This window comes from Vicia villosa, linkage group LG1 (genome assembly GCF_029867415.1).
Source record: "Vicia villosa cultivar HV-30 ecotype Madison, WI linkage group LG1, Vvil1.0, whole genome shotgun sequence".
NCBI lineage: Eukaryota > Viridiplantae > Streptophyta > Magnoliopsida > Fabales > Fabaceae > Vicia > Vicia villosa.
The window spans coordinates 152,776,524-152,803,052 of record NC_081180.1 but is presented as its reverse complement, the minus strand read 5'-3'; the positions used below and the strand labels follow the sequence as shown (position 1 = coordinate 152,803,052).

General features: G+C 32.5%; 1 protein-coding gene across 2 annotated transcripts; it reads right to left on the bottom strand.

Moving 5' to 3' along the window:
• Positions 1–3,018: 3,018 nt before the first annotated feature.
• LOC131644484 (uncharacterized) lies at positions 3,019–8,406 on the bottom strand. Of its 2 annotated transcripts, XM_058914993.1 has the most exons (9): positions 8,218–8,406; positions 6,730–7,023; positions 6,304–6,503; positions 5,806–6,156; positions 5,499–5,699; positions 5,259–5,329; positions 4,341–4,480; positions 3,875–4,210; positions 3,019–3,440 (listed from the first exon to the last, which is right to left on the bottom strand). In XM_058914993.1, exons 1-9 carry the CDS (start codon positions 8,255–8,257, stop codon positions 3,430–3,432), a joined length of 1,644 nt encoding a protein of 547 aa, XP_058770976.1. In that variant the 5' UTR covers positions 8,258–8,406; the 3' UTR covers positions 3,019–3,429. The 2 variants fall into 2 exon arrangements, with proteins under 2 accessions (XP_058770976.1, XP_058770975.1); XM_058914992.1 differs by lacking the exon at positions 3,019–3,440 and having other exon boundaries at positions 3,476–4,210.
• Positions 8,407–26,529: the final 18,123 nt, after the last annotated feature.

Sequence of the window (26,529 nt, the reverse complement as noted above, 5' to 3'; positions counted from 1 at the left end):
TCACCTCTGGCGAATTTACCAAAATACCCCTTGTTTCGAAAATACATTTCCGAAAACGTACTTTTATTGGAAAAAAAAAGTGTTTTCGGAAATGCACTTCCGAAAACACGAAAAAAGGTGTTTTCGGAGATGCATTTCGGAAAACACCCCTTTTTGGGAGAGGGGTGTTTTCGGAGATGCATATCCGAAATATTCCAAGACCAAATTGGTCTTGGAATGTTTCGGATATACACTTCTGAAAGAATTCAATAATTATTAAAAAATTAAAATCAAAGTGAATCAATACAATTAATAGGTATAAAATGAAAGTGAATCAATAAAATGAAGGTGAATCAATAAAATCAAGGTGAACCAAAATTTCCTAAACAATTTTAAAGTTAAAAATTATTTTACTAACTTATATAAATCAAAAACATCTTAAGTAAATTTTGAATTATATAAAATTAAATATAAAATTTATTCATTAAATAAAATTAAGACAAAGTATTTTTTTAATTTTTTTAAACTAAATAAAAAATTATAACTCATTTTTAATTATGAATCAGAATAGAAATATATAATCATAATTATTAATTTTGTAAGTGAAATATATAAATATATAATATATAAATATATAATAATTATTATATAAATATATAAATATATAATAATTATTATAAATTAAAAGACTCATTTTTTTAATTTTTATAATTATTATATAAATATATAAATATATAAATATATAATAATTTTTATAAATATATAATAGTTATTATATAAATTAAAACACTCATTTTTTTAATTTTTTTTATAAATATATAACAATTATTATAAATATATAAATAAAAAATTATAACTTATTTTGTAAGTGAAATTATTTTAATTTTTTTTGTTAAAATTATTTTAAATTTTAAAATATGAATCAGGATAGAAATATATAATAACTATTATTTATAACTCATAAATTATATCAAAATATATAATAATAATTATTCATTACTCATAAATTATATCAAATTATGATATGTGAATTAATTAACATCCTAAAATTAATTTTTGGGATTTTTTTAGATTTTTTTTGTTGTTTCGGAGATGCATCTCCGAATTAGTCAAAATCTTAATTTTTGGAATTTTTTCGAAAATGCACTTCCGAAGTCTGGAAAAATTAAAAAAAAAAAAAATTCGGAAATACATTTCCGAAGCGGTATAAAATGGGATTTTCGCTGGGGGTGACCCCCGTAGGAAGGTGGGTAAAGAAATTCTCAAATTCTATCCCCTGCAAAACAAAGTTTCACAATCCTGCGCCTTACAGGGACTACAAATACAACTAAAACTTGTGTAAACATCTTTTCAGAGGTTAAGTAAAATATACCACATTTGAAGCATATACGTTGGTGTCCTATGCTCACCCAATAATAGGTTAGAATCCCCTTAATTTCTTAACTAAAATTTTTCATTTAGAGATATAGAAACAATAAAATAGATAATGAATCCTATCACCAAATAGGTTCCGCCATCATTATCTACTCACGCATCCATCATTACATTCTTATATTCGAGACACTAAACTTAGTATGTGTTTGGCAAAGCGGTAATCCACCGCCACCTCACATTTTTACCATGATTTTTTCAAGCAACTATTTGTAGCTTCCATCAAACGCACAGTGACACCGTGACTTTTCTCAAATCCCAAACATAAGCTTATTTTATTGTTTACTCTTTTACGCCCAACACTCAATCACATACAACATTGTAGTGGAGGAGTTAAGGAGTACAATGATAAAGAGAACGAGGGTTCTATACCTCACCCACAACATTTATATATACTAAACATGCTAATATTTGTCATTCCAAACAAAAAAAAAAAGTCCTGTATTTGTATGACAAGTGTAATTTGCTGCCCCGAACATCTGAAACATTCCTCCATTTGAAGACTTTGAAAACACATCATCATCATACTAAATTAAGTTTTCCATGACCCCCGCTAATTCCACTACTTAATTACCAATTTAGAAGAAAAAAAATATCACTAATTAAAAAAACAATAATTAAAAAAAGTAAAATAGAACACGTACTAATAAAAAAATAAATTAATTAATTCAGTTACCACTACTTCATTACCAATTACTATTAGCAGTTCTAACTTAGTATTAACTACAACCACCAACACATATGCCACTAAACCCTTATTCTTTTTCATAGATGAATAAACTGTTTCTAAGACTAATAAATACTTCAACATTCATTCAATTTTATTCATGCATGAATACCAAGCATCAAATTCTAACCTCCTCACCATTTTTAATTTTTAAATTCCAATATCATCCGTGAGGAGGTTTGAATTGTAATAGTGAAAACACCATACAAGCATCTAATTCAAGCCCTTCCTCGCCATTTTTTCACTTCATTCAATTTCATTCATGAATAATAAATACCATGCAAGCATCAAAGTCAACCCCCCCCCCCCCCCCCCCCCCCCCCCCCCCCCCCCTCTAACCTTTGTCTTTTTATTCTATGCTTTCATCCTCATAAATTGTGTTTTTCCTTATTTGCTCTATTTTAAATTAATTATTTTGGTACAATATTTTTATGTTAATTTTTGTCATTGTTATTGCAGTCAATATTATATTATGGTGGTATCTAAAAATATTCATCGACAACCTTTACTATTCTTCTCAAAATTATGTAGAGTGCGATCATTTTTTTGCTTAAAAACCAAAAGAAGGTAAAATAAATAATGTCAATCTCATTATTATTAATGTGATTTGGCTTCTTTTTATTTTTATTGTTGTTTGCTAATAGTTTTTTTTTTTTTTTTATGTTTTTAAGTAATCATACTATTGAACAACATGTCTTCTTTTGTGTTGTGTTGTTATTTGCTCATTTTTTTATTATATATTTTTTTAGTAATCATATTGTTAAAAAAATTGTTGTTAGTGGGGTGAATTACAAGATGAAATCAAATCTTTGTTGTCACATAAATTTTTTTTTTTTTATAGTTTTCTTATTACTAAGCCATCCTCTATAATAATTCCCCTAATTCTAATAACTCCCAATAATTTATATAAAACCTCCACCCATGTTTGATGTATTGCATTTTTTTTTTGTTAGTAGTATTTATAGTAATTTAGATGTTCACAAAATGCTTATACAAGATTATATGTTATACTATTTTATTTTCTCTTAATTTATGAATATTTATCTTTTTATTTTAAATTAATGTATAAATTAAATTAGAAGCACAACTACTATTAAATAATTAAATTATATATTTTGATTTAATTTTTAAAATTATATTAATATTATGGTAGAACATATCCCGTGCATAGCACGGGTGTACGTCTAGTTACAACTATTCTAAAAAGTGAATGTGAGCCTAAACTCCCCAAAATGCGTTCAATGAAAGCTCTTCAATCATTCCAAGTCGAAATGTAAATTTATGCATTCAGTTCACTCCAATACTATAACAAGGTGAAGTAAAATCAAACTTGGCAAATTAAAAGAAAATGAAATACTTAACACACAAATCTGGATAAAAATACAAGGATGAAGGAATTCAAATACACCTCTTCAAACTCAAGCCACCAAAAGCACTAGTTGAGATCTAAAACATGAGTATAAACGAATACAAACAAACCCAAAAATGATTGAGCATTGGCTTCAGAATTGATTCAGTAGCCATTTTATGATAGAAACAATTATTCTATTTTACATAAATTACCTGACTACTAATCTATTATGCTACTGTTCCTGACGCCTCCACACAGACTAGAGACTTGTTGTAAGACACCCTCTTAGTGCAGAAAACTAGTTATTAAGAGTACTGTTTCATTGCAGTCAAATGGAACAGTTCAAAAATAATTTAAGAAAACTAAAATATGTTATCGAAAAATACCTTCTTCGCCATTCCAAGGCAAACCTTTGAGAACATCTCTCAAAGCAAAATAGTGACTATCACATCTATGGTCTGTGATGAAATTGCCGGAAAGAATTATCCTTTGGAAATGCTCACCCGATTGCCTCTTCAAAAGGGTGTAAACTTCCTTTTCAACATTATTTTGAGATACCAAGTCCCTCTTCAGATAGTAAACAGTTCCAGGTATAAATAACTCTTCAGATACTGCAGGTTTAGTTTCCTCAACTTTCACAACAACTGAATTCTCCTTCGCTGCTTTAGGGGACAAAGGTGCTTCTCCGGCGGTAACTGGCAACTTCTTACCAATTGGATCAACTATCAACACACGCCAAAACAGTTACCAGTTGGATCAACTATTGACACACGCCAAAACAGTTCATGATAGAAGGTTCGCAAGATATAGGCAACTAAAATATTATGTTCTGGACCAGAAAAGAAATGTTACCAGATGTGGTTTTGTTTCCCCGGAAATTGGCATAATCAGCAAGTTTATGAGCTACGTCTTGCACAGAAGCCACCGCCTGCTTGGCATTTGTAACTATATCTAGGAATCTTTTCCAGTCTTCTTTCTCAATGACACTCGTCCTGAAGGAAATATCATATCATTTGGTCAAACCTTATGCTAGGTAACTGCCAAATACATAAAAAGTTTTAGAAAACTTGAATCCCATGATACCTACTAGATTTTAGATATTTAAGCTTCTAAAGTTTGTACAAACTCTGTTTGGAATATTCAGTAATCATTCACACATTTTCATCCTCATATTTCTCTTGGCAAATATCACCCTCCAGAAAATGGAGTTTTGCATTCATTACACTAAACAAAATTCACATGTGTGAGGAAGATAATTGCGAAAGGAGGGATCAAGTGGAGTAACTCAGCAGAGTTCTTCCTATTAACAATTCATTATAAATATAAATTTTCATCAATCTAACCTTCAAATTAAATGTTCTTATCGAGTAGATAAACTCTACTTATTTTCATAAAATTACAAATTTAAAACTATTTGATACTTCACCAAATAACTTCAAATGAACATTAATAAGCTTTTTATATTTTTAAAAAGCTATAAATAGCTATAAATTTTGGGTTTTTATGAAACTTTATGTGCTTGAATGTTAATATAACATAACATTCAACGGTTGGATTGTTAATACTCACCGTTTAGATTGAGTTATTAAGTGAATAAATCTGCTTGGAGTTAGTCCTGAAATAACTTGATCCTTTCTCATAGTAAAATATATGAATACTTTTTATAACAGAACTGCCACTGAATTGTTAGCTTTTTCCGTCATGTTTTATTTTCTTAAGGATCAATAAGGGAGATTCTCAGTTCAAGAAAGTAAGCTAAATGTTACTCACCAATCAGTTTGAAGAATTTCATTTCTTAGCCTTGTTAATGAAGCTACACTTAATCTTGGTATAATATCATCCTGTAATATATCAAAAAACAAGAAGTCAAAAGGGAAGTACAATATATAATAGATAATAGATAAATATGAAGTTTGGGAAAGGGAATCAGACACATCAGAGGAAGTGCATAGATAAATTTCCTTTTTTCCTGATCAAGTCATACAAGCATTGTGAAATGCAATCACTCACCTGCGTCACTACAGTTGTTACATATCCAGCGCAGCTTTCGGTAAGTTCTTTGGAAACACAAGGTGGGGTTCCATATGCAACAGCAGATACAATGTCAGGGCTAAATCCCAGTTCCTTTGCTGATTTTCTATGGATCATTATTGCCAGTAAAGAAGCTATTGCACCTCCCAGAGAATGTCCCACAAGTCTCAACCTATATCCCTGTTAATGGGTTAGCAACACCTCACAGTACTGGATAATAAAAATTAAAACACCTAAACTAAAAATGAAAATCATTTCATATTAGATAAATTAAAACAATCTCCACCTCATGTTTTGCCAAATATTTTCTTATGTTTCCGATCTCATGGTGAAGAAACCAACGAGCAGATTCAGCGGTGCCGAAGTGGGTTGAATAGCCTTCAAAGGTTACTTCACCATCACTTGAGGAAACTATATCAGTAATAAGATCATATAAAGCATGTGTGCCACGAATGCCCAAAATTACAAGCTTTTTACGGGTGTCAACCCCTATATAATATGCAGGCCTCATTACACTGGAGTTATTAACAAATTTTATGATATTACTTTCTCGGAGCATGCTGTTCCTTGCAAGAACCGCGGGATTATCCTTATAAGCACCTTTAGCCAACTCAATATGATAAATGAGATCTTGAACCTGAAATCCAGTACGATATAATTGATAAGAATAGTGGAACACAGTAATTTGCAGCGATATACATATACCAATATAACAGATGAGATTTCAATATCGCATGATATTATGAGCCCTGTGCCTCTAAAAAAATACAGTTTCAGAAGTTACTATTGATTCGGTCGATATCTGGATGCCTTTGATATCTTCAAATGGAAGTGTGGAAGCTTGACGAAGATAGATCAGATACAAGCCAATTGTAAGGTCGCTCAAACTCCAATCCTGGATTCCAATCTTGCTTCGTTTGATCAAGGAAATTATTTCCATGAGGGATCGATTATTTGGCGGAGGTTTGTTTCCAATACCATCTCCTGCATAACATGGAAAATAGAGACAGCTTTTGTTATTATATAGAAAACTAAAACGCTTATATGATCAATTTTTTTATAGGGAAAATATTTGCTAATGATCTAAATAAAATTTGTGTAGCTTGTTTCTAACATGCTTTATAGAAAGGTACTTGCAATTTGCAGTGATGCTGGCGATGTCTATAACTCCATCAGATGAAACATGTTATAAAGTTAACACTTAACAGACCTGTTGGCAGAGCCCACCTGCAAAATTGCAGAGCTGGTTCAACTGCCTTAGTGAGCCAAGCCAGCTCTAACTTCCACATACTATCTGATGAATCTTCCTCGTCAGAACTGTATTTGCTAATCCCTTTATTGTGATCTGCCTTCTTAACTTTAGACATCGATGAAAACTGACAACTTTCTTTCTCATCTTTTTCTACCTTGTTTGCTCTTGACCTTTGCAATTGAAGTTGGTTAAAAACACTGTGTATGTAGTTCCGATATGGTTCTTCTTTGTTGAGAAAATATTTGGTACAATCTGCATATAGAATGAAGAAACTAGACATGAATATCCAGATAGTATTTATTAGCAATAGAAAAACAATTGTATACCATTATGTTGGACATTTGGTGATATCAGTAATTCATGAACCTTTGCAGCATCAACCATGACCAGATTTATAACAAATATCTCCAGTTGGAAACAGGTCATGGAGCATCATTTTTCCGTTCAGAATTTAGGTTGGGCCTAACTCATGTCTACAAAACCGAAGGTGAAGATTGCCCCCACTTATAAACTCAACACAATGAAGGTGTTGGAGGCTGTAGGAAGGCATGTCAAATGCCGCAATTAAGGCGACTAAGTGGACCACAATGAAGGCATAAGCTCTGATACCATCTTAGAATTTGGATTGGGCCTAATTCATCCCTAAAAAACCAGCTTGTTAAGGGAAAATTGCCCCCACTTATAAACACAACACAGGTCATATCTCTAAGCAATGTGGGACTAAATACACCCCTTCAAATCCAACACAACATAAGTTTTGGAGGTTGCCAAATGCCACAATTTAGACGACTAGGCACGAACCACAATCAAGGCGAAAATTCCAAGAGGTTCAAACCCCATAACTCTCTCTATTTTGTGAAGGATAGCAGATTACGGTGGCAAATATTTTGGCATCCGTCATGACGGATTACAGTGAAGAATGGCACGGCCGTAGTGTTTTATAGCGGCTTAAAATTGCAGATTTTTTTGATTCCGGCCCTGGTTTGCCATCCGCATTTGATAACACTTAATACAACAACAAAAGTACTTTTTTTTCTTTTGGTTAGGTTAGTTACAAGATCAAACAATGTCATAATAACTTATTCTAAATCACACCAAATGAAAAATCATTTAAATCAAAATCCTCTCTTGGACTATCCTACGCTCCTCCATCCAAATTCACAATTATAATCAGTAATTCATTATTTTCTGTTTTCTAATTATCTGCAATTAGGGTAATACAACAAAATTGAATTAGTGATTTTCAGTTTTTCAAAAACGGGTTACTCTAATTGTTACATAAGTCTACAAGCAATTAATTATCTTTTACACGAAATTCATATTCTATAACTGGGACAATTCATTTGATGCAGCATTGCAAAAATATATTCATGAAATTAGGAACAAATTGGGAACAAATTCGAAATAAATCAGTACTGAATTGAAAGGAAGAGGAAATGAAGTTACAGATATTGCGGAGGAGTTGCTTGACGTATCGAGTGTTCATTGAGAAGCGGAACTGAAGGAAAAAGATTATTCTTTGAGTTGCAGAAACAAGTCACCACCACCATCACCGCCTTAGGAATAAATATTCGGCATCTTCTTCTCTACATTTCTTTCACACGATTTTGCAAAAGGACCAATAAATTACAGTATTAAGGGTAAACTGTAATTTTCTTTACCACATTCCTCTTTTTACATTTTTGTGTGCAAGACTTTATAGATACTTAAAAAGTATAATATTTTTGATAATTTAATGATTTTAATTTTATTGACTGAAAATATAAAAATTACTATATTGTGTATAAGAATTATATTTTTTTTTCATTTTTATAGAAAAATGAAATTTTTTACTACACAAATATAGTGTTAAGTTTTATTTTGTTAAATAAAATTCTTTTAATCTAATTAATTAAAGTTGTTAAGTCTTGCGCCAAAACTGAATGATATCTTCATAATTCTTTATATATATTTGTTTATTTGTTTATTATTTATTCCATTATATTTTTTAATTATTAAATTATTGTTTTTTCATCATTATGCCACAAACTAATATTTACATATAAAAAAAAAAATCATAATTTAAATAATCATTACTGGCCATTTTCTTTTTTAATTTTTATTTAACATTAATTCTTTTATTTTTCTTTTTCTTAAAAATATTGTTATTTTTTTATTGATTTTTTAATTTTTTTTTATAAATGAGATAACCCACATTAACCCATATATTCAATTAAACAAACCCCACAAGTCATGTAAACTTTCACCCCACAGCGAGTCATGAAAACCCACGTTTCAATTTATTTGTATTAAATTAATAATAATTAATATTAAAAAGTCCTATATCTTTCAATTTAAATAAGATAGCCTTTAACCCCCTCTTAACCCAACTAAACCCACGTTTGAATTTCAAAATTTAATAACTTCTTTGTTTAAACAAAATAGCCTTTAAACGACTTTTAGGCTCTGTTTGGTAAGACATATTTTCGAGTTTATAGCTTAAGTCTTATAAGTTCATATGATAATTTAGACCCGTTTGGTAACGGTCTTTTTATCACGAGCTTATAGCTTATTTTACTAGCTTTTAGCTTATTTTTCAGACGCTATTTTAAATAGCGTTTTAGCTTATGTCTTATAGCTTATTACTTTTTTTCCTTTTTTATCCTTATTATTTTAATTAAAATCCATTTTTAACCCTTATAATTTATTTTAATTTAAAATAAAATAATTATATATTAAATATCTTTTATGTCATTTTACATTTATAAGTTAATTGAACCGCTAATTTTACCAAACACTTCAATGAGCTTATAAGCTATCAGTCTCAATCATCCGCTATAAGCTATAAGTCACCAGTCATCAGCCATCAGTCATAAGCTATAAGCTATCAGCTAGCTTATCAGTCAACCACTATTTTTACCAAACAGACCTTAATGGATTAACCCCCAACTAAACCACGTTTCCAAATTAAATAAATAACAATTAATTCCACGTTTTCAAATTATATAAATGAAAAGACATTAAGATGAAAATTTCATTTTCATGCTATCCATGTACATGAAAAGATTCTTTTCCATTCTTATTCATTCTTAATTACTCCATTTTAGTGTAGTGTTCACCTTTTCTCAACTTCTGTATTTCATTTTATTATTTTTTACTGATTAAGTTTCTATTTTTAGTGAAATTAAAGAGAAACAATGTTAGATTCTATTTTTTTCTACTGTTTGAAGTTCTTTTTACAAATTTCAATACCATTTCTCAGTTTTCAACTTTATTTTTACTTATTAGCTAGGTACAAAATATAATATTTTCTATTTTTGTAGATATCAATAGAATGAATTTTCTTCTTTTAATGTTTGATCCTATTTTTCACTTATACTGTATAACGTATTTATACAGTATAAGTATGTTATACATGAAACTTTAGTGTTGTTTTCTAATTCTTACTTTTTTTTTATGTATATTTTGAAGTTGGATAAAATATTGTTGAAGAAGTTGAGTTGAAGGAGATGACAATTGACAATATGCATTCATAATTCTTTAAATTGTCGGTCTTCTTACTTATATACAATACTTGGAAGGTTCTTTTTTTGTTAATTATCACAAAAATATTTTTTATAAGTTAGAATGTATGAGGCGACCCATTAGAAAAAATCATTGGGTTAGAAGAAATATCTATCTTTAATTATATGATTTTGATTTTCTCTTTCATAATTATATTATTATTTTCTAACTCTTTGTTATATTTATTTTAGGTATATTTTGAAGTTGCATAAAATATTATTGAAGAAGTTGAGTTGAAGGAGGTGACAATTTAAAAGTTTCTTACTCTCCAAATATACGATTTTTGTTTTCTTTAATATATGTATTTTTTATGTGAATTTCTCTCCATTATTCTAAGATTTTTACTTCTCATACAAATATTTCAAAAAACAATAACTCTAAATTTATAGCTTTTGTTTTATCTATTCAATTTTAATTATATTTTCTTTTGTAGGTGTATAATTTGAAGCATCACAAAAATAATATCAATGAGCAGTTGTTAGTTACCAATTTGTGTAAATATCTTAGGTAATTTTTGGTAACTCTCAAGTCTTTTTGTGGTTAATAGTAGTATTTTATTATCATTTGGTATATATATATATATTCTTATATTTATATTATTGTTGAATAGTTCTTATCTTTGCAATCTGTGTTGGATTTTGTAGTTTTTATAGATAATTGGAAGCTTGGACCATGGAAAAAGGGCTTTGAAGATGTTCCAAGACCAAAACCAAGGATTGCTAGAAAGAGGTAGCGCGCTAAGTGAGGTTGGGCCCGCTAAGCGAGAAGGAAGTTCTGGCAGAAAGTTCTGCGCTAAGCGAGGTCTGGAGCCCGCTTAGCGCGTTTGGGCGGTTTAGCAATTTTTGATAGCGCGCTTAGCGGGCTGCACCGCGCTAAGCGCGGTTTGCGAAACTTTGTTTAATTGTTTATGGGCCAGATCACTTTGGCTGATATATAGAGATATTTTTAGAGACAAAGAGGAGCACAAAACACTGTAGCAAACTAAGAGTTGAAGATTCGAAGCCTTGATCGTCGATTAATCGCCTTTGATGCTTGTTGATCTTCATCCTTTACTTCTTGAGCAAGCTACCATTCTTATGGATAGCTAAATCTCTTTTGTATCAAGATAAGATGTAATCTTCCTAACCTTTTGTATGTATTTCTTGTGAATATATTGTGTATGAACAAGTGATGATCAATATAGATGGTTTAGTTTGTTTATTAAAGCTTTTCTATGGTATAAATGTTTGAGACATCAATGTTTGTATCTAGACCTAACTTATCATCTTTCAAACTATAAGTTGCAGACATGGATTTAGCGTTTGATGTTTACTAAGTATCGGTTTTTAAAACGTTACTTGTATTGTTTAAACGGTGGAGAAATCGTCGGTTAAACAATACGGTAAATCTAGCTATATCGTTGCGGACACGGACGATATAGACGTTGATACGTAATTATATTGATCGTTAGCAAGTTCATAGGCATATATTTATAAGGAAACATACAAATTTAGGTTGATGAAATCAAATCTTGATACATTTTCTTTAACTTAGAACTTTCATAAATTTACTCTTTGCTACTAAAATTATTAAATGATCTTTTGCAAATCCAAAACTAAAGTAACATTAACTCAAGACAAAATAGGCTATAGAACGGCGGTGATATCGCAATAATCCCTGTGGATACGATATAAACGAAAAGTACACCACAATACTCTTTCAACAGCAGTTTAGAAGAAGTGTCTTTCTCTCTGAATTTATTGTTTTTTTTTTAACTTTAGTATTCATTTTTAATTTTAAGTTATATTTTATTTTGTAGGTATTCTCCTCCTAACTTTATTTTTTGTTTTTTAGATGTATATTTTGAAGCATCATAAAATTATGTTGAAGAAGTAGAGTTGTAGGAGAGGATGAAATGGAAGAAGAATATTCCTTTCTAAATGTATGGTTTACCTTTACGCAAAGGTTCTAATAAAAACAACTATGTCTCCCTCAAGTATTTCTTTAACATTGAGAGTATCAAACTTAACTCTTTGTTCCTTGTGTGATGTTAGATATTTTGTAAGAAATAGTAAATCATTTTTATTCTCTTAAGTTGTAAACTATCTCATTGAACTCTACAAATTCATCATTTGCTTTCTACTATCATTAAAAAATTGCAATTTTCTTCTATTTTAACTTCACAATTCTACTTTCTTTGTAATTCACTTATTTTCAATTTAGAATGTGAAATATATTATATATAGTGGTAAACTTAATTTATTTATTGATCTTAAGTAGTCAAATAATACTACAAAATATTAGAAAAGTTATTATCTTATATTTAAAATTAGAAGACAAATAATATTAAAACTATTCATATTATTCATACTAGCGTTCAAACGGGCACTCCCGTGCCCGTTTGTCCGCTTTTTTAATTTACACACAACGTCAAAAAACAAACGTATTTTTATTTCATTTGGATCTTAATTTAAAATATTTATTAAATAAATTTTGTGATAAAAATTAAAAATAAAATAGATAAATTATATAATAACATCACCTAAAAATGATCCAAATAAATAGATACTAAAGAGAAATTAATTACACGCATTTATATTACATTTTCCTTAGGAGTTAACTAAGATATATTGGTCGAAACTCGAAATTCACTTAACTCCCATGCTCATCTATCTATTTTTATCTATAAAAAATAAGATGATAAATGTTTATTTCAACATATTTAAGTAATTTAATAACAAAGATAATTAATACTATAAAAAATTCTATCGAGACCAATTTAATATAACAAAAAGTATATTAAGATAATTAAACTTTATCAAATATATTATTCTTTTAAGAATTTGAATGCTAAAGAAAGTATTTCATGTTTTTAGTTAACCTTTAATCTCTCATATATTTTTTATCTTAACTTCTAATATCTCTCTCACTCTCTCAATTTTTGAAAACATTTTATTGGGTCTCTGTCTCTCTCTATTACTAAAAAAAGGAAATAATAGAATGGAATTAAATGTATTTTTAATTTTATTTTAAATCAATTTTTTTAAATCATTCTGATTAAGGGTGGCAATGCGGACGGCATGCCCCGCTTCGCCCCGCCCTGTCATATGCCTGAAAAAAAGAAGAAAAAGCGGGACGAACAAGCCCGCAATTTAAAATGGACATAAAAACCTAGCCTGCACTGTCAAGGTGGCAGATTGGCGGGCGGCGGGCTTGCCTGTCTATTTTTTATTTTTTAATAGATTTTTTTTTACATTTTAATTAGATTTTTCACATAGTTTTTAGAACAATTTTTTATAAAGCATTTTTTAACAAATTTTACTTAAAAATATTGCATATATTCACAAATGAAGGTATAAAATAAAACCATAAAAAATTAAAATTAGTAGAATTATCTTAATAAATAGCGTATTTTGACGGAGCAACGGGTATTGGCGGGACAGACTATAGCGGACGACGGGTTTTTATGGAGCAGACTATAGTAGGCGACGGACCTAAAATGTCAATCCAACCCGCCATTTTTTGACAGGTGTGCAGGCGGGCGCCGCGGGCCACTATTTTGCCACCCCTAATTCTGATTCTCTTTTTACAAAAGTAAATTGATGGTAATTCTACATAAATAAGAAAATGAAGCAAATTGCTACATTACACGTACTTTTTTAAAAAAGAAAATGGTGACAAATTTTTTAATGGAAGTTAAAGAAAAAAAATTAATAGGCGGTTATTGAAGGACAATATAGTTGGAGAGAAAAAGAGAATACACACATTTTAACTGAGTAAAATTCAAATTCATTAATAGTTACAAACCAAAGCAAGAGTGAAAGTTGAAGAAAATTGAATCTTGAATTTATTCCTCCAGTTAATACATCATTATCAATTTATTATTCTCTCCGTCCTATGAGAATAATAACATCCATCAATCCTAAATTATGAACTCAAATACCACCACTCCATAAAAAATCACTTAACTTAAAAAAACATAACATCCTTCAATCCTAAACTATGAACTCAAATACCACCACTCAATAAAAAATCACTTAACTTAAAAAAACAACACTATTTAAAAAGAACTCGAAACAAACAAAAACTTACAAATAACAATAAAATTTCTAAAACAATAGGTTTTAATTTATGGAGAGGATTTCCTCCCGTACCGGAGACTATGCGGCTTAGTCACTAACGCCACAGTTTTTCCTTTGTTTTTGTAAATATCATTTTTTGTTACAGTAGAAAGTGAAAAATGTGTGAAATAGAAATCGCAAATTTAAAATCAAATAAGATATTTACAAAGTACTCTGTTATTGTTGCTTATCTTGTGAAATAGAAATGGCTTATATCTTTGTTCCTTTCTTTTTCTTTGTTTCATACACCCTACCTCTAATTCCTCTACTCATTTTTATTAATTGTGTAATGAATGGAATATAATGTTTAGAATGTTGAGAAAATGGTAAACTTACGTAGCAGTTTTGCTAATAAAAACCAACACTTATAAAGGCGGTTAGAGAAAAACCATGACGTGTAATTATAATTAAAATTTAGTTTAATTGTTATTTTGGGAATAATTGAAGGTTAATTATAGTGACCAAGTTAAATGATTACAATAGTTAAATGATTGAAGGTTAATTACAATAGTTATCAATAATAAAGGTTTTTCCTAGATGAATTTTTTTTCGATAGCCCGTTCCATAAAAACTCCATAGTTAAGTGTGCTTGACTTGGAGTAATTTAGGGATGGGTGACCTTCTGGGAAGTTTCCTAGAAAGCATGTGAGTGAGGTCAAAGCATGCTAAAAAGATTCGTGTTGGTTTGTGGGGTCAGTCGATCATCCCGAAAGTAGTCTGGGGCGTTACACTTGTGTCTCTAGCCTTCTTATAAACCAAATTAAATGGCCCTTTAGTCCTCTTGACGGCTATCGAAGAGGTCTCACTCTCAACAAGCCTCTTTTCGGTTTGAATCCTACTTATTTCCTCGATATCAATGGAATCATCTGCATCTATTTGCACCACAATTTCTTATATTCCTTTCTTAATTCTCTCTTTTTCAACCATGTCAGCACGTAATATAGCCTTAACATCCTCAGGTGTTTTCAAACAAGGAACTACATCACCTTGAATTCCTGCTTGATGATTTTTACTCTACTTATTCCCCTACACTGCTTGTTATATTACAGAAATCACATGTCACCTTCTTCCGATTATTCAAATCCTTCAAATGATTATATTTCCATCCCATGTCCTTACTATTGCTTGGTTTGAACGTTAGAGCACACGAAGCAACCGACACAGAATTCAGTGTTGAAGATGATGCTGCCATATTGTTCTAGAATCGACAAAAAATGACGGAACTCATCCATGTTATTTTATAAAGAAGTAGTAGAAGAAGAAGTAGAAATTTAATAAAACAGTAAAGTAAAGAATTAGAGGAAGAAGAAGTAGAAGTAAAGAAGTAGAAAGAAGAATAGAGAAGAAGATTACCAGTAACACGAAGAGTGAGAGATTACGAGAGGACGATGGCGGCGGTGAACGTTTACGAGAGTGAGAAATTAGGGAAACGAGGATGGAAAATAAAGAGTGAGGGAACAAGGATGGAAAGCGAAGACAAAATACAATGTTTTTTGCTTTTAAACATTTTAAAATTAGGGGTAATATAGTAATTTTCCCCAAAAAATAAAAAAATGGATCCGGATCAGCTCCGCCCAAGAACGATCCGCGAACCGAGATCTTGGCTGTTGCGGACACTACACCATCTCCGCCACCGCAACCTGTATCTCGCGCGGGTGGGGGTCGCACCGCTCTGGGACACCGCTATAGCAACCATAGCAGTCGGAAATGACATCTCTGGATTAACATAATTATTAGTTACATCAGTTTGAAAATTTAATTAAGGATTAAACATATGTGTGTTTTATAAAAAAATTAATATTTTCAATCTCCATAAAAAATGTAGTGCTAAAAACTTTTTTGGCCCACTTTTTTTAAAGTTTTTGAGAATTTCTTATTCCACTCTATAATGGTGAAAAATATTCTATGGAATTTCAAAAATACTCCTGAAAAATCAGAAATAAATTTTTGGGACGCACTTTTTTTGTTAGATTTTAGTTAGTTTCGTAGATGCATCTCTGCTTTGGAACCGGAAATATATTTTCGGTTTTGCAGCAAATACATTTCTAGTCTGTCAGTAAATACAACAAATTTTGAATACAATGACAACTGGAAACTTTTAATAATAACCATTAGATTTAAATTAATGACTCAGATTTACTTCACATTTTTAAATATTTAATTAATGGTTAAGTGAATAAGATATTTATGTAATATGTATTTAAAATATGAGGTAAATATGAGTCATTAATTCAAATCCAACGGTTATTATTAAAAGTTCTCTATTCTCATTATAGTCAAAGTTCTCTTTTGATACGTCTCATATATATAATACAAATTGTGCCAAAAGTAACCAAAATGATATCCAAATACAGTCGGTAACCAAAATTATATCCAAATACAATCCAAAAAGTCAATACACATAATATAATGTCCAAACCAAAATACATAAAGATATACGAAGTCTACTAGGTATGGCGGACTATAAGTCGACTCGTCACCCTCCCAGCGTTCCTCCGTTGCCTCTTGTACAACAGAGCCCCCTGAGCCTCCGTCATGATGGAATCAAGTACACCTCTAACCTCAACCATAATATAATATTCAAACCAAATGTTTTTGTAAGTTACCAAAATATCAATGGTGAAGCTCAGCCACCAAGACATTAAAAAATGGTCATTGATCGTAAAAAAAACATTTCTAAAATGTCTATTATGACTTCTAAGCTTGCAAATACTAAAAAAAATTGAATTTTAGGCCATAAAACACAATTTCTAGGTGAAATTACATTAACTCTAAAAAAAAAACTCAAAAATAACTTACAATTGATGAGCTTTTCGCAAAGTTGGATGATTTTGACACAATGGGGGTTGAGAAGGTTTGGGAGTTTTTTTTTAAGTTTTGAAAAGTTATTGAAATTGTGGGAGGGGAAGAGGTAGCGCGGGTTTAAGTGTCAATACAAACTGGAGATGCATCTATGGTTCTATCATGTAAGTGCATTTTTGGCTTGTTTCTGCGTGTAAACGTTCTTCAGTCTTAAAAATTCATATGAATTTGGGGCGCTTCCGGAAATACATCTCTGGTTCTTACCCGTAGTTGTATTTTCGGTTAGTTTAAAGTTGTTACGTAGGGTCTCGTCCACCAAAACCTAGGTTTCCAAGGTTTTGGTGCGTCCCGAAAATGTATTTATGGTTTTTAGGGGCATTTTTGGAAATTCACGTGGTGTGTAAGAAAAGCATAGGGTGGGTAAAGAAATTCCCAATATTTTTCATCAATGGTGCTGATATTTTGTCACGGCATCACTCTCAAATCTCAATCAAAACCTTCATGCAAAGTTTTTAAAGTATTTGTTTGTTCAACTCCTTCAAACCACGTTAATTTATTTAAAATGAAAAAGGGATTTATTAAACCAAACTCGTATTCAAAATTCATTAAGCCAAAACTACCGATAATTTAGGATTTAGGGTGTTTTAAGTTTGGATACATTTTTAATGAAACACTAGTGGGATACACAAGCATTCACATGGATACTAGTATGGTACGCGCATTTATTTTCAATATATAATAAAAATTAAATTGGGTTCTGCCAAGACAACAATATCGGGTTTGCCAAGACAACAATATCGGGTTTGCCAAGACAACAATGAGGGTTTGCCAAGAAAACAATATCGGGTTCTGCTAGACGACCATTGGTGCGACTGTGGAAAGTTTCAAACTTTCCGTATGCCTTGCTCACATGTAGGGGTGGGAATAGGCTGGGCCGAGCTAGGCTTTGCCAAGCCTGAGCCTGGCCTGCTATAATATTCAAAGCCTAAGCCTGGCCTATAGCCTATCATAGGCTTATTTTTTTGGCCTGGGCCTGACCTTTTTGAAGGCCTGATTGGCCTATTAGCCTACTTAAAAGCCTATTTCATTTGAACATTTGTAAATAAGTCATTCAACTCGTCTTTATATAGACTAACAAATTAAAAGATCAATGAGATTAAATGTTTGTTTGCATTAGTTTATTTGAGTTTACCTAGTAGCATAAATTTTGTGATATTATTTGTTTGAGAGAACTTATCGAAACAACTTATGACATTTTTCATAAGATTCTTTTCATCTTATTTTCATAATTTCTTCTAAATAACTAAAATTTATTTTTATATTTTTAATTCAAAGTAAAAAATATAATATAATAATAATAAAATTATTCATATGTATTTAAATAGGCCGGCCTCTTAGGCTTAAAAGGCTTTTTATGTGGCCCGTGGCCTAGCCTTTTTAGCTAAATAGGCTTATAAAAACGCCTAGGCCTTTTCTATTTATCTAAAAAGCCTGGCCTGACCTAGGCCTATGTAGGCTGGGCCGTAGGCCCCTGTTAGTCGTCCTGGCCTATTCCCACCCCTACTCACATGTTATAGCGACATGTGCATTTGCGCACCGCGACGCAATACCACTACTGTCTCCAATTTACAAGGCTCAGACATTGCTCCGGGTTTACAGTGCTGCGTTTCCAGTGGTAGCCAAGGAGGATTACTGGCCTGAGTATGATGGGGAGGTAGTTTGGCATAATGAAGCAATGCGGTGAAAGAAAAAGGGTCGCCCCAATAGTACGCGGATCAGAACCGAAATGGACATCCACGACAAAATGGAAAGAAAATGCAGCATTTTTCGTCAAATGGGGCACAATAAAAAATGTCCTAGTCGTGGTTCGACCTCGTCGCAAGTTTAATCTACTTTGTAATTTATTTCTATGACAATGTATCAATTTTGTTTATCACCTCTTGTAACCTTTCTTTAGTCTTTCATCAATAAAGTGTGCTTTATTAAAAAACTGAAATCGACAATGCAAACATTATTTAGGGTTAATAAGAATTTTAAGAAATCGTTTTATCGGACATTTTTAAGAAAATAAAAGACCGGAATCAAAAACTTTGCGCGAAAAAACACAAAACAAATATTTTTTAAACAAAAAAATACCCCAACACATATGAGCCATACCGAATGGCGCATATGTGTTGCATGATGCTCTGATGCGCCAAATGAATTGGCTAAAAAAATTTTGCCCTAATTCCTAAGATTTACGCCAAATGGTTTGGCTTATAGTACACTAATGCGCCAAATGATATGGCACATACACCTATGAGGTGTCCCAAATCTAGACACTTTGGTAAATAAACTGAAAACTTGATTTTTTTTTGTATTTTTTTTAATAGTTGGTTATTTAAATTTTTTTCTCAATTAATGTTGTTTACTTAGTTTTTATCAAAATTGATTTTGAATGTATACTTAACAAAATAAATATATTTAAATACATATAATTTTGTTTACTTAATTAACATTATAGTTAAATACATAAAATTTATATTGCATTATTAATTAATTAATTAATTAATTATAATCTAGTAAAAATAAAATGCATACTCTATAAGAAATATGTAGTATAATTTGAATTAAATATAGGAGAAAACTTAGATACAATATTTTAGGTGTAATTTATACTATTTTTAAATAAAAATATGACAAGTGTACTTAAATATCTTTTAGGGAGTGAAAATAGAAGAAAATTGTATATGAAAATTATACACGTGTCATATTTTAATTGAAAAATAGTATAAATCAAATCTAAGGAATTGCATTTAAGTTTTCTCCTTAAATATATTATAATTTTATCTCATATAAATTAATAAACTAATAAACATAAAATTAAAAACAAAGGGATAATTTTTTATTTAAATCAACTATAAAAAAATATATTTGTTCAAAATATAAACCTTTTGAACTAATTAATTTCTGAGATTAATGTTAGAAAGGAAGATTAATGAGTTTTTAGAATCCAAATCTTTAGAACCCAACTCCAACATATTCCCTAACCTATAGAAAGTTTCAATGTTTGTAACGATACAACTTAAAACAAATACAAGAATAAAAATTGTAGCAAATCATCATTATTACTATGGTAATGGCTATGTTGAAATGGAGTAAATCATCCACAGGAGTATATAGACTGTCACCCTGACTCCTCTTGGTAAGGGAAAAAGACGATGAAAGCTCCCAAGCAGAAAAAGGGAGTTGTCAGAGTAGTCGGTTGTCCCACCTCAGGAGCCGTGATCAGGATAGTAGTTGTAACTTCTGTCGAGGTAGCCATCACAATTGGCATCTGAACCTCCAGAGCAAAATTAAAAGCTACAATAGGAGCCATCAACACCCGACCAGACAAACCAGTTGTAAGGCCTTGATCCTAGGTGAACGCTTGAGCCTTCCACAACTAACCCAATTGATCCAGGGTATCTGCAAGACATAAGTTACAGTGTTAAATGAAAAAAAGGTGCCTTGGATACCCACCATCACCAAAGAATTTTTGTCTCTCGGAACGATAAGGTGCACTAACAACCGCGTAAGTATTTATTCGTTTTGTCGAAAAGAAAGTACTTCGTTGGGACCAAATCCTTCCTCATATTCGAGCCCTCGATACCAGGCGTTTAGATCCTCTTTCATCTTTACTTCCTCTGGAGAAAAGGGAGTTAGCCTATAATGATAAGAAGAAATAGGCCGATGGAAATGCGCCTTAAACCAATTCTTCCAAAAACCTCCTCTGCAAGAGCGAGTACTTCCCACCAGGGCCTGAGCCGAACATAAGGTTAAATGAGATACGGAAGTGACGAGTTTCACCAATATAAAATGCTCCATGAAATCATCCTAATTATGGGAAAAATAGTTGAACTAGAGTATTTAAGGATGAAGGGAGATCAATCCTTTATCCCATGCATCATCTAGTGAAGTACGAGCTACAAAAAAAGGTCGAAAACGAGCCCTAATGAAGGTTTCTAAGACTTGTACTGGGCACAAAGTTGGAAATCCTTCATGAAAGCCTAAGATTCACAACGAAGATATGAGGGGAAAATTTTTATATGGTTTATCACGACCACCTCAAAATCAAATAAGGGCAAGTATAACAAGGATATGAATTTTGTGTGAGATAATGTGGTACTCTAATACATTGCAAATTCCCTTTCAGGAAATATATAAAGAGTATGCACAAATCAGCGCTCAGAAGCTTTGTCTCAGAAGGTTCAGCATGCAACATCAGAACATGGTCTGGCAAGACAACAGAAGATGGTCAAGGCAGAATCAGAACATGGGTCTATGGAAGCATCAGAAGAAATTGAGATCAGAAGCAGAAGCACTGAAGCTCTCATGGTATCACGCTCAGAAGCACTTCAAGGTCAGAAGACAAGAAGATGCTATGCACCAAGCTGTTTGACTCTGATGATATTCAAACGTTTTATTCACAAACATCAGATCAGAAGAAAGTACAGGTGGCAGGCTACGCTGACTGACAAAAGGAGCGTTGGAAGCTATTAAAGGCAACGTCAGTAGACTCAGCGTGAACAAGGCTCGAGGTAGTTGACAAAAGCGTGAAACATTAAATGCAATGTTGTATGGAACACGCAAAGCATTAAATGCTCACAATGGTCATCTTCTCAAGTGCCTATAAATATGAAGTTCTGATGAGAAGCAAGGTTGGCGATTTTAAAAAGAACCAATTCTGAAAAACTTGCTGAAACGCTGCTCAAATTCAAAGCTCAGAAACTTCATCTTCATCAAAGCTCACTACATTGCTGTTGTAATATATTAGTGAGATTAAGCTTAAACGTTAAGAGAAATATCACTGCTGTGATTATAGATTTTCAGAAGCATTGTAAAACTCTTATTTGATTACATTAATTTGTAAGTAACTAGAGTGATCAAGTGTTGATCAGGATACTCTAGGAAGTCTTAGCTTGTGTCTAAGCAGTTGTAATTAGAGTGATCACGTGGTGGTCATGATACTCTAAGAAAGTCTTAGCTTGTGTCTAAGCATTTGTTCCTAGAGTGATCAGGTTGTGATCAGGATACTCTAGAAGACTTAGTCGTGGGCTAAGTGGAAAACCATTGTAATCTGTTGCGATTAGTGGATTAAATCCTCAGGTGAGGTAAATCACTCCGTGGGGGTGGACTGGAGTAGTTTAGTTAACAACGAACCAGGATAAAAATAACTGTGCAAATTGTTTTTATCTTTCAAGTTTTTAAACTACACTTATTCAACCCCCCCCCCTTTCTAAGTGTTTTTCTATCCTTCAATTGGCATCAGAGCGCCGGTTCTAAGGTGCAAGCACTTAACCGTGTTTAGAAAAGATTCAGGAAGAGAAAAACGCTTAAGTAAAAGATGGCTGGTGAATCTCAATCAAATCCAACTGCATCTACATCTGGCTCTGCTGAGCAATACAATGGTAACAATGGTTATACTAGACCACCAATATTCGATGGTGAAAACTTTGAATATTGGAAAGACAAACTGGAAAGTTACTTTCTTGGTCTGGATGCTGATCTATGGGATCTTCTGCTGGATGGTTACAAACATCCTGTTAAAGCTACTAGTGTAAGGCTCACGAGAAGCGAAATGACTGATGATCAAAAGAAAGATTTCAAGAATCATCATAAATGTAGGACTGTTTTGCTGAATGCTATCTCTCATGCTGAGTATGAGAAGATATCTAACAGGGAAACTGCCCATGATATATATGAGTCATTGAAAATGACCCATGAGGGAAATGCTCAAGTCAAGGAGACTAAAGCTCTTGCTCTAATCCAGAAATATGAAGCCTTCAAGATGGAGGATGATGAAGACATTGAGAAGATGTTTTCAAGATTTCAAACTCTGACTGCTGGATTAAGAGTTCTGGACAAAGGCTACACCAAGGCTGATCATGTAAAGAAGATCATCAGAAGCTTACCCAGAAGATGGGGTCCAATGGTGACTGCATTCAAGATTGCGAAGAATCTGAATGAAGTTTCTTTGGAAGAGCTTATCAGTGCCTTGAGAAGCCATGAAATAGAGCTGGATGCAAACGAGCCTCAGAAGAAAGGTAAGTCTATTGCATTAAAATCTAATGTTAAAAAATGCACTAACGCTTTTCAGGCTAGAGAAGAAGATCCTGAAGAATCAGAATCTGAAGAAGAAGATGAACTGTCCATGATCTCCAGAAGGGTGAACCAACTCTGGAAGAGCAAGCAAAGGAAGTTCAGAGGCTTCAGAAGTTCAAAGAGATTTGAACGTGGAGAATCTTCTGGTGACAGAAGATCTGACAAGAAGAAGGCTGTCTGCTATGAGTGCAATGAGCCTGGACATTACAAGAACGAGTGTCCAAAACTTCAGAAGGAGAATCCCAAGAAGAAGTTTCATAAGAAGAAAGGTCTTATGGCAACATGGGATGATTCTGAATCAGAATCAGAATCAGACTCTGAAGGAGAGCAGGCCAACTTCGCGCTGATGGCTACAAAAGATGATGGATCAGAATCTATATCAGAATCAGATTCTGAAGAGGTATTTTCTGAACTATCTAGAGAAGTGTTAGTTTCCAGTTTAACAGAACTTCTGGAACTCAAGGCTCATCTTAGTATCAAATACAAAAAGCTGAAAAAGCTGTTTGAACTTGAAACTAAGAAGCTGGAATTGGAAAATTCTGAACTGAAGGAAAAAGTTTTAAATCTATCCAAAGATAGTGGATCTCCTTCTGAAACAGAAAAATCCATTCCTAGCATGAATCATATTCTGAAAGAATATGACTCGAGCTTCAGAAAGTTCTTATCTAGAAGTATTGGCAGAAGTCATCTTGCTTCTATGATATATGGTGTTTCTGGGAACAGAAGGTTTGGTTTTGGCTATGAGGGTGATACCTCACATAAATTTGAACCTATTGATGATCTGAAGATCACATACAAGCCATTGTATGATCAGTTCAAATATGGCCATGCACATGATATTAGGCTCACTTCACATGCACAGAAGTTTAACACTGTTCACACCAAGAAGCTTGTGACACATCCTAAGAAATATCATGCTGGCAAACCTAAAGAATATCATGTTGTTCCTCCTGTTAAATATTTTGCTAAACCCAAGTTCAATCAGAACTTGAGGAGAACTAACAAGAAAGGACCCAAGAAGTTGTGGGTACCTAAGGAGAAGATAATTTCTGTTGCAGATATCCTTGGCGGCAAAGAGGACAAAAAGCAAAATGTCATGGTACCTGGACTCTGGGTGCTCGCGACACATGACGGGAAGAAGGTCTACATTCCAAGACCTGGTGCTTAAACCAGGTGGAGAAGTCAAGTTTGGAGGGGATCAGAAGGGCAAAATCATTGGCTCTGGAACCATTAGTCTTGGTAACTCTCCTTCCATAACTAATGTACTTCTTGTTGAAGGATTAGAGCATAACTTATTGTCCATAAGTCAATTAAGTGACAATGGTTATGATATAATCTTCAATCAAAAGTCTTGCAAGGCTGTAAGTCAGAAGGATGGCTCAATCCTATTTACAGGCAAGAGGAAGAACAACATTTATAAGTTTGATCTTTCTGATCTTGAGAAGCAGAAGGTGACTTGTCTTATGTCTGTTTCTGAGGAGCAATGGGTCTGGCATAGAAGATTAGGTCATGCTAGTTTGAGAAAGATTTCTCAGATTAACAAACTAAATCTGGTCAGAGGTCTCCCAAATCTGAAATTCAAATCAGATGCTCTTTGTGAAGCATGTCAGAAGAGCAAGTTCTCCAGACCTGCATTCAAGTCTAAGAATGTTGTTTCTATCTCAAGGCCATTAGAACTCTTGCACATTGATCTGTTTGGCCCAGTCAAAACAGCATCTATCAGAGGGAAGAAATATGGATTAGTCATCGTTGATGATTATAGCCGCTGGACATGGGTAAAGTTCTTAAAACACAAGGATGAGTCTCATTCAGTGTTCTTTGAATTCTGCACTCAGATCCAATTTGAGAAAGAGTGTAAAATCATAAAGGTCAGAAGTGATCATGGTGGTGAATTTGAGAACAAATTCTTTGAGGAGTTCTTCAAAGAAAATGGTATTGCCCATGATTTCTCTTGCCCTAGAACTCCACAGCAAAATGGAGTTGTAGAGCGAAAGAATAGGACTCTACAAGAAATGGCCAGAACCATGATCAATGAAACCAATATGGCTAAGCATTTCTGGGCAGAAGCAATAAACACTGCGTGTTATACTCAGAATAGAATCTCTATAAGACCTATTCTAAATAAGACTCCTTATGAATTGTGGAAGAACAGAAAGCCCAACATTTCATATTTCCATCCTTTTGGATGTGTATGTTTTATTCTGAATACTAAAGATCATCTTGGTAAGTTTGATTCTAAAGCACAAAAGTGTTTCCTTCTTGGATATTCTGAACGCTCTAAAGGCTACAGAGTATACAATACTGAAACATTGATTGTAGAAGAATCAATCAATATCAGGTTTGATGATAAGCTTGGTCTTGAAAAAGCAAAGCAGTTTGAGAATTTTGCAGATTTTGATATTGATATATCAGAAGCAGTAGAACCAAGAAGCAAAGCTGCAGAAGCTGGCAGTCTCAGAAGCAATGGATCAGAAGATCAAGTTGCTGCATCTTTAGAGAATCTCAGGATTTCTGAAGAACCAACAATCAGAAGATCACCTAGACTTGCTTCAGCTCATTCAGAAGATGTGATCCTTGGAAAGAAAGATGATCCTATCAGAACCAGATCATTTCTTAAAAATGACAATCAGAAGCAATGATCAGAATTAGAAGGCGTAAAGTCTATTCAGGAAAATTACAGCTGTCATCTATTATCTGATGGTGAACACGTGTATGTACGGTTAGTGCAAAGCGTGCAGTTGAAAAGACGCCGACCTAGGTAACTGTGTTAAATCATTTCATTTACCACGTTCTCTCACCTAACGTCACTTATCAATTAATGTAAATTGATTTCTCTTGATTCTGTAACTGTTCATTTTCTAATCTTATTGCTTTTTTTTCGTCTCTATATATTCTTTTCAAATCATCTCATATACCTTTTTTTTTCACTCCGTGTCTCTCTTTCTTCTTGCATACTCACTTTAGAAATCTTCTTAGTCACTTCTAAAACCCTAACCGAAAACCCAGAATTTGTTCCTCCTAGTTGTTCATTATGTTTCAATGGCTGCTTCTTCATCTCAAAATGTTTATTCATCTACTCTTCTCCATATTCAAGATGAAGTAAATCAGGAACTCACTCCAGTTGTTGCGTGCTCCATTCCTAAGGATAAATTAGAAGTTCTATGTGAACTCATGGTTGATTTTGATAACA

Excerpts from the sequence above, each read along its gene's own strand:
- LOC131644484 (XM_058914992.1), bottom strand. The coding sequence starts at position 8,257 with ATGAACACTCGATACGTCAAGCAACTCCTCCGCAATATCT. Across the intron at positions 6,504-6,729 it reads CAGGTGGGCTCTGCCAACAG|GAGATGGTATTGGAAACAAA; the intron begins GTCTGTTAAGTG and ends CATGTTATGCAG. Across the intron at positions 6,157-6,303 it reads AGATATCGACCGAATCAATA|GTTCAAGATCTCATTTATCA; the intron begins GTAACTTCTGAA and ends ACTGGATTTCAG.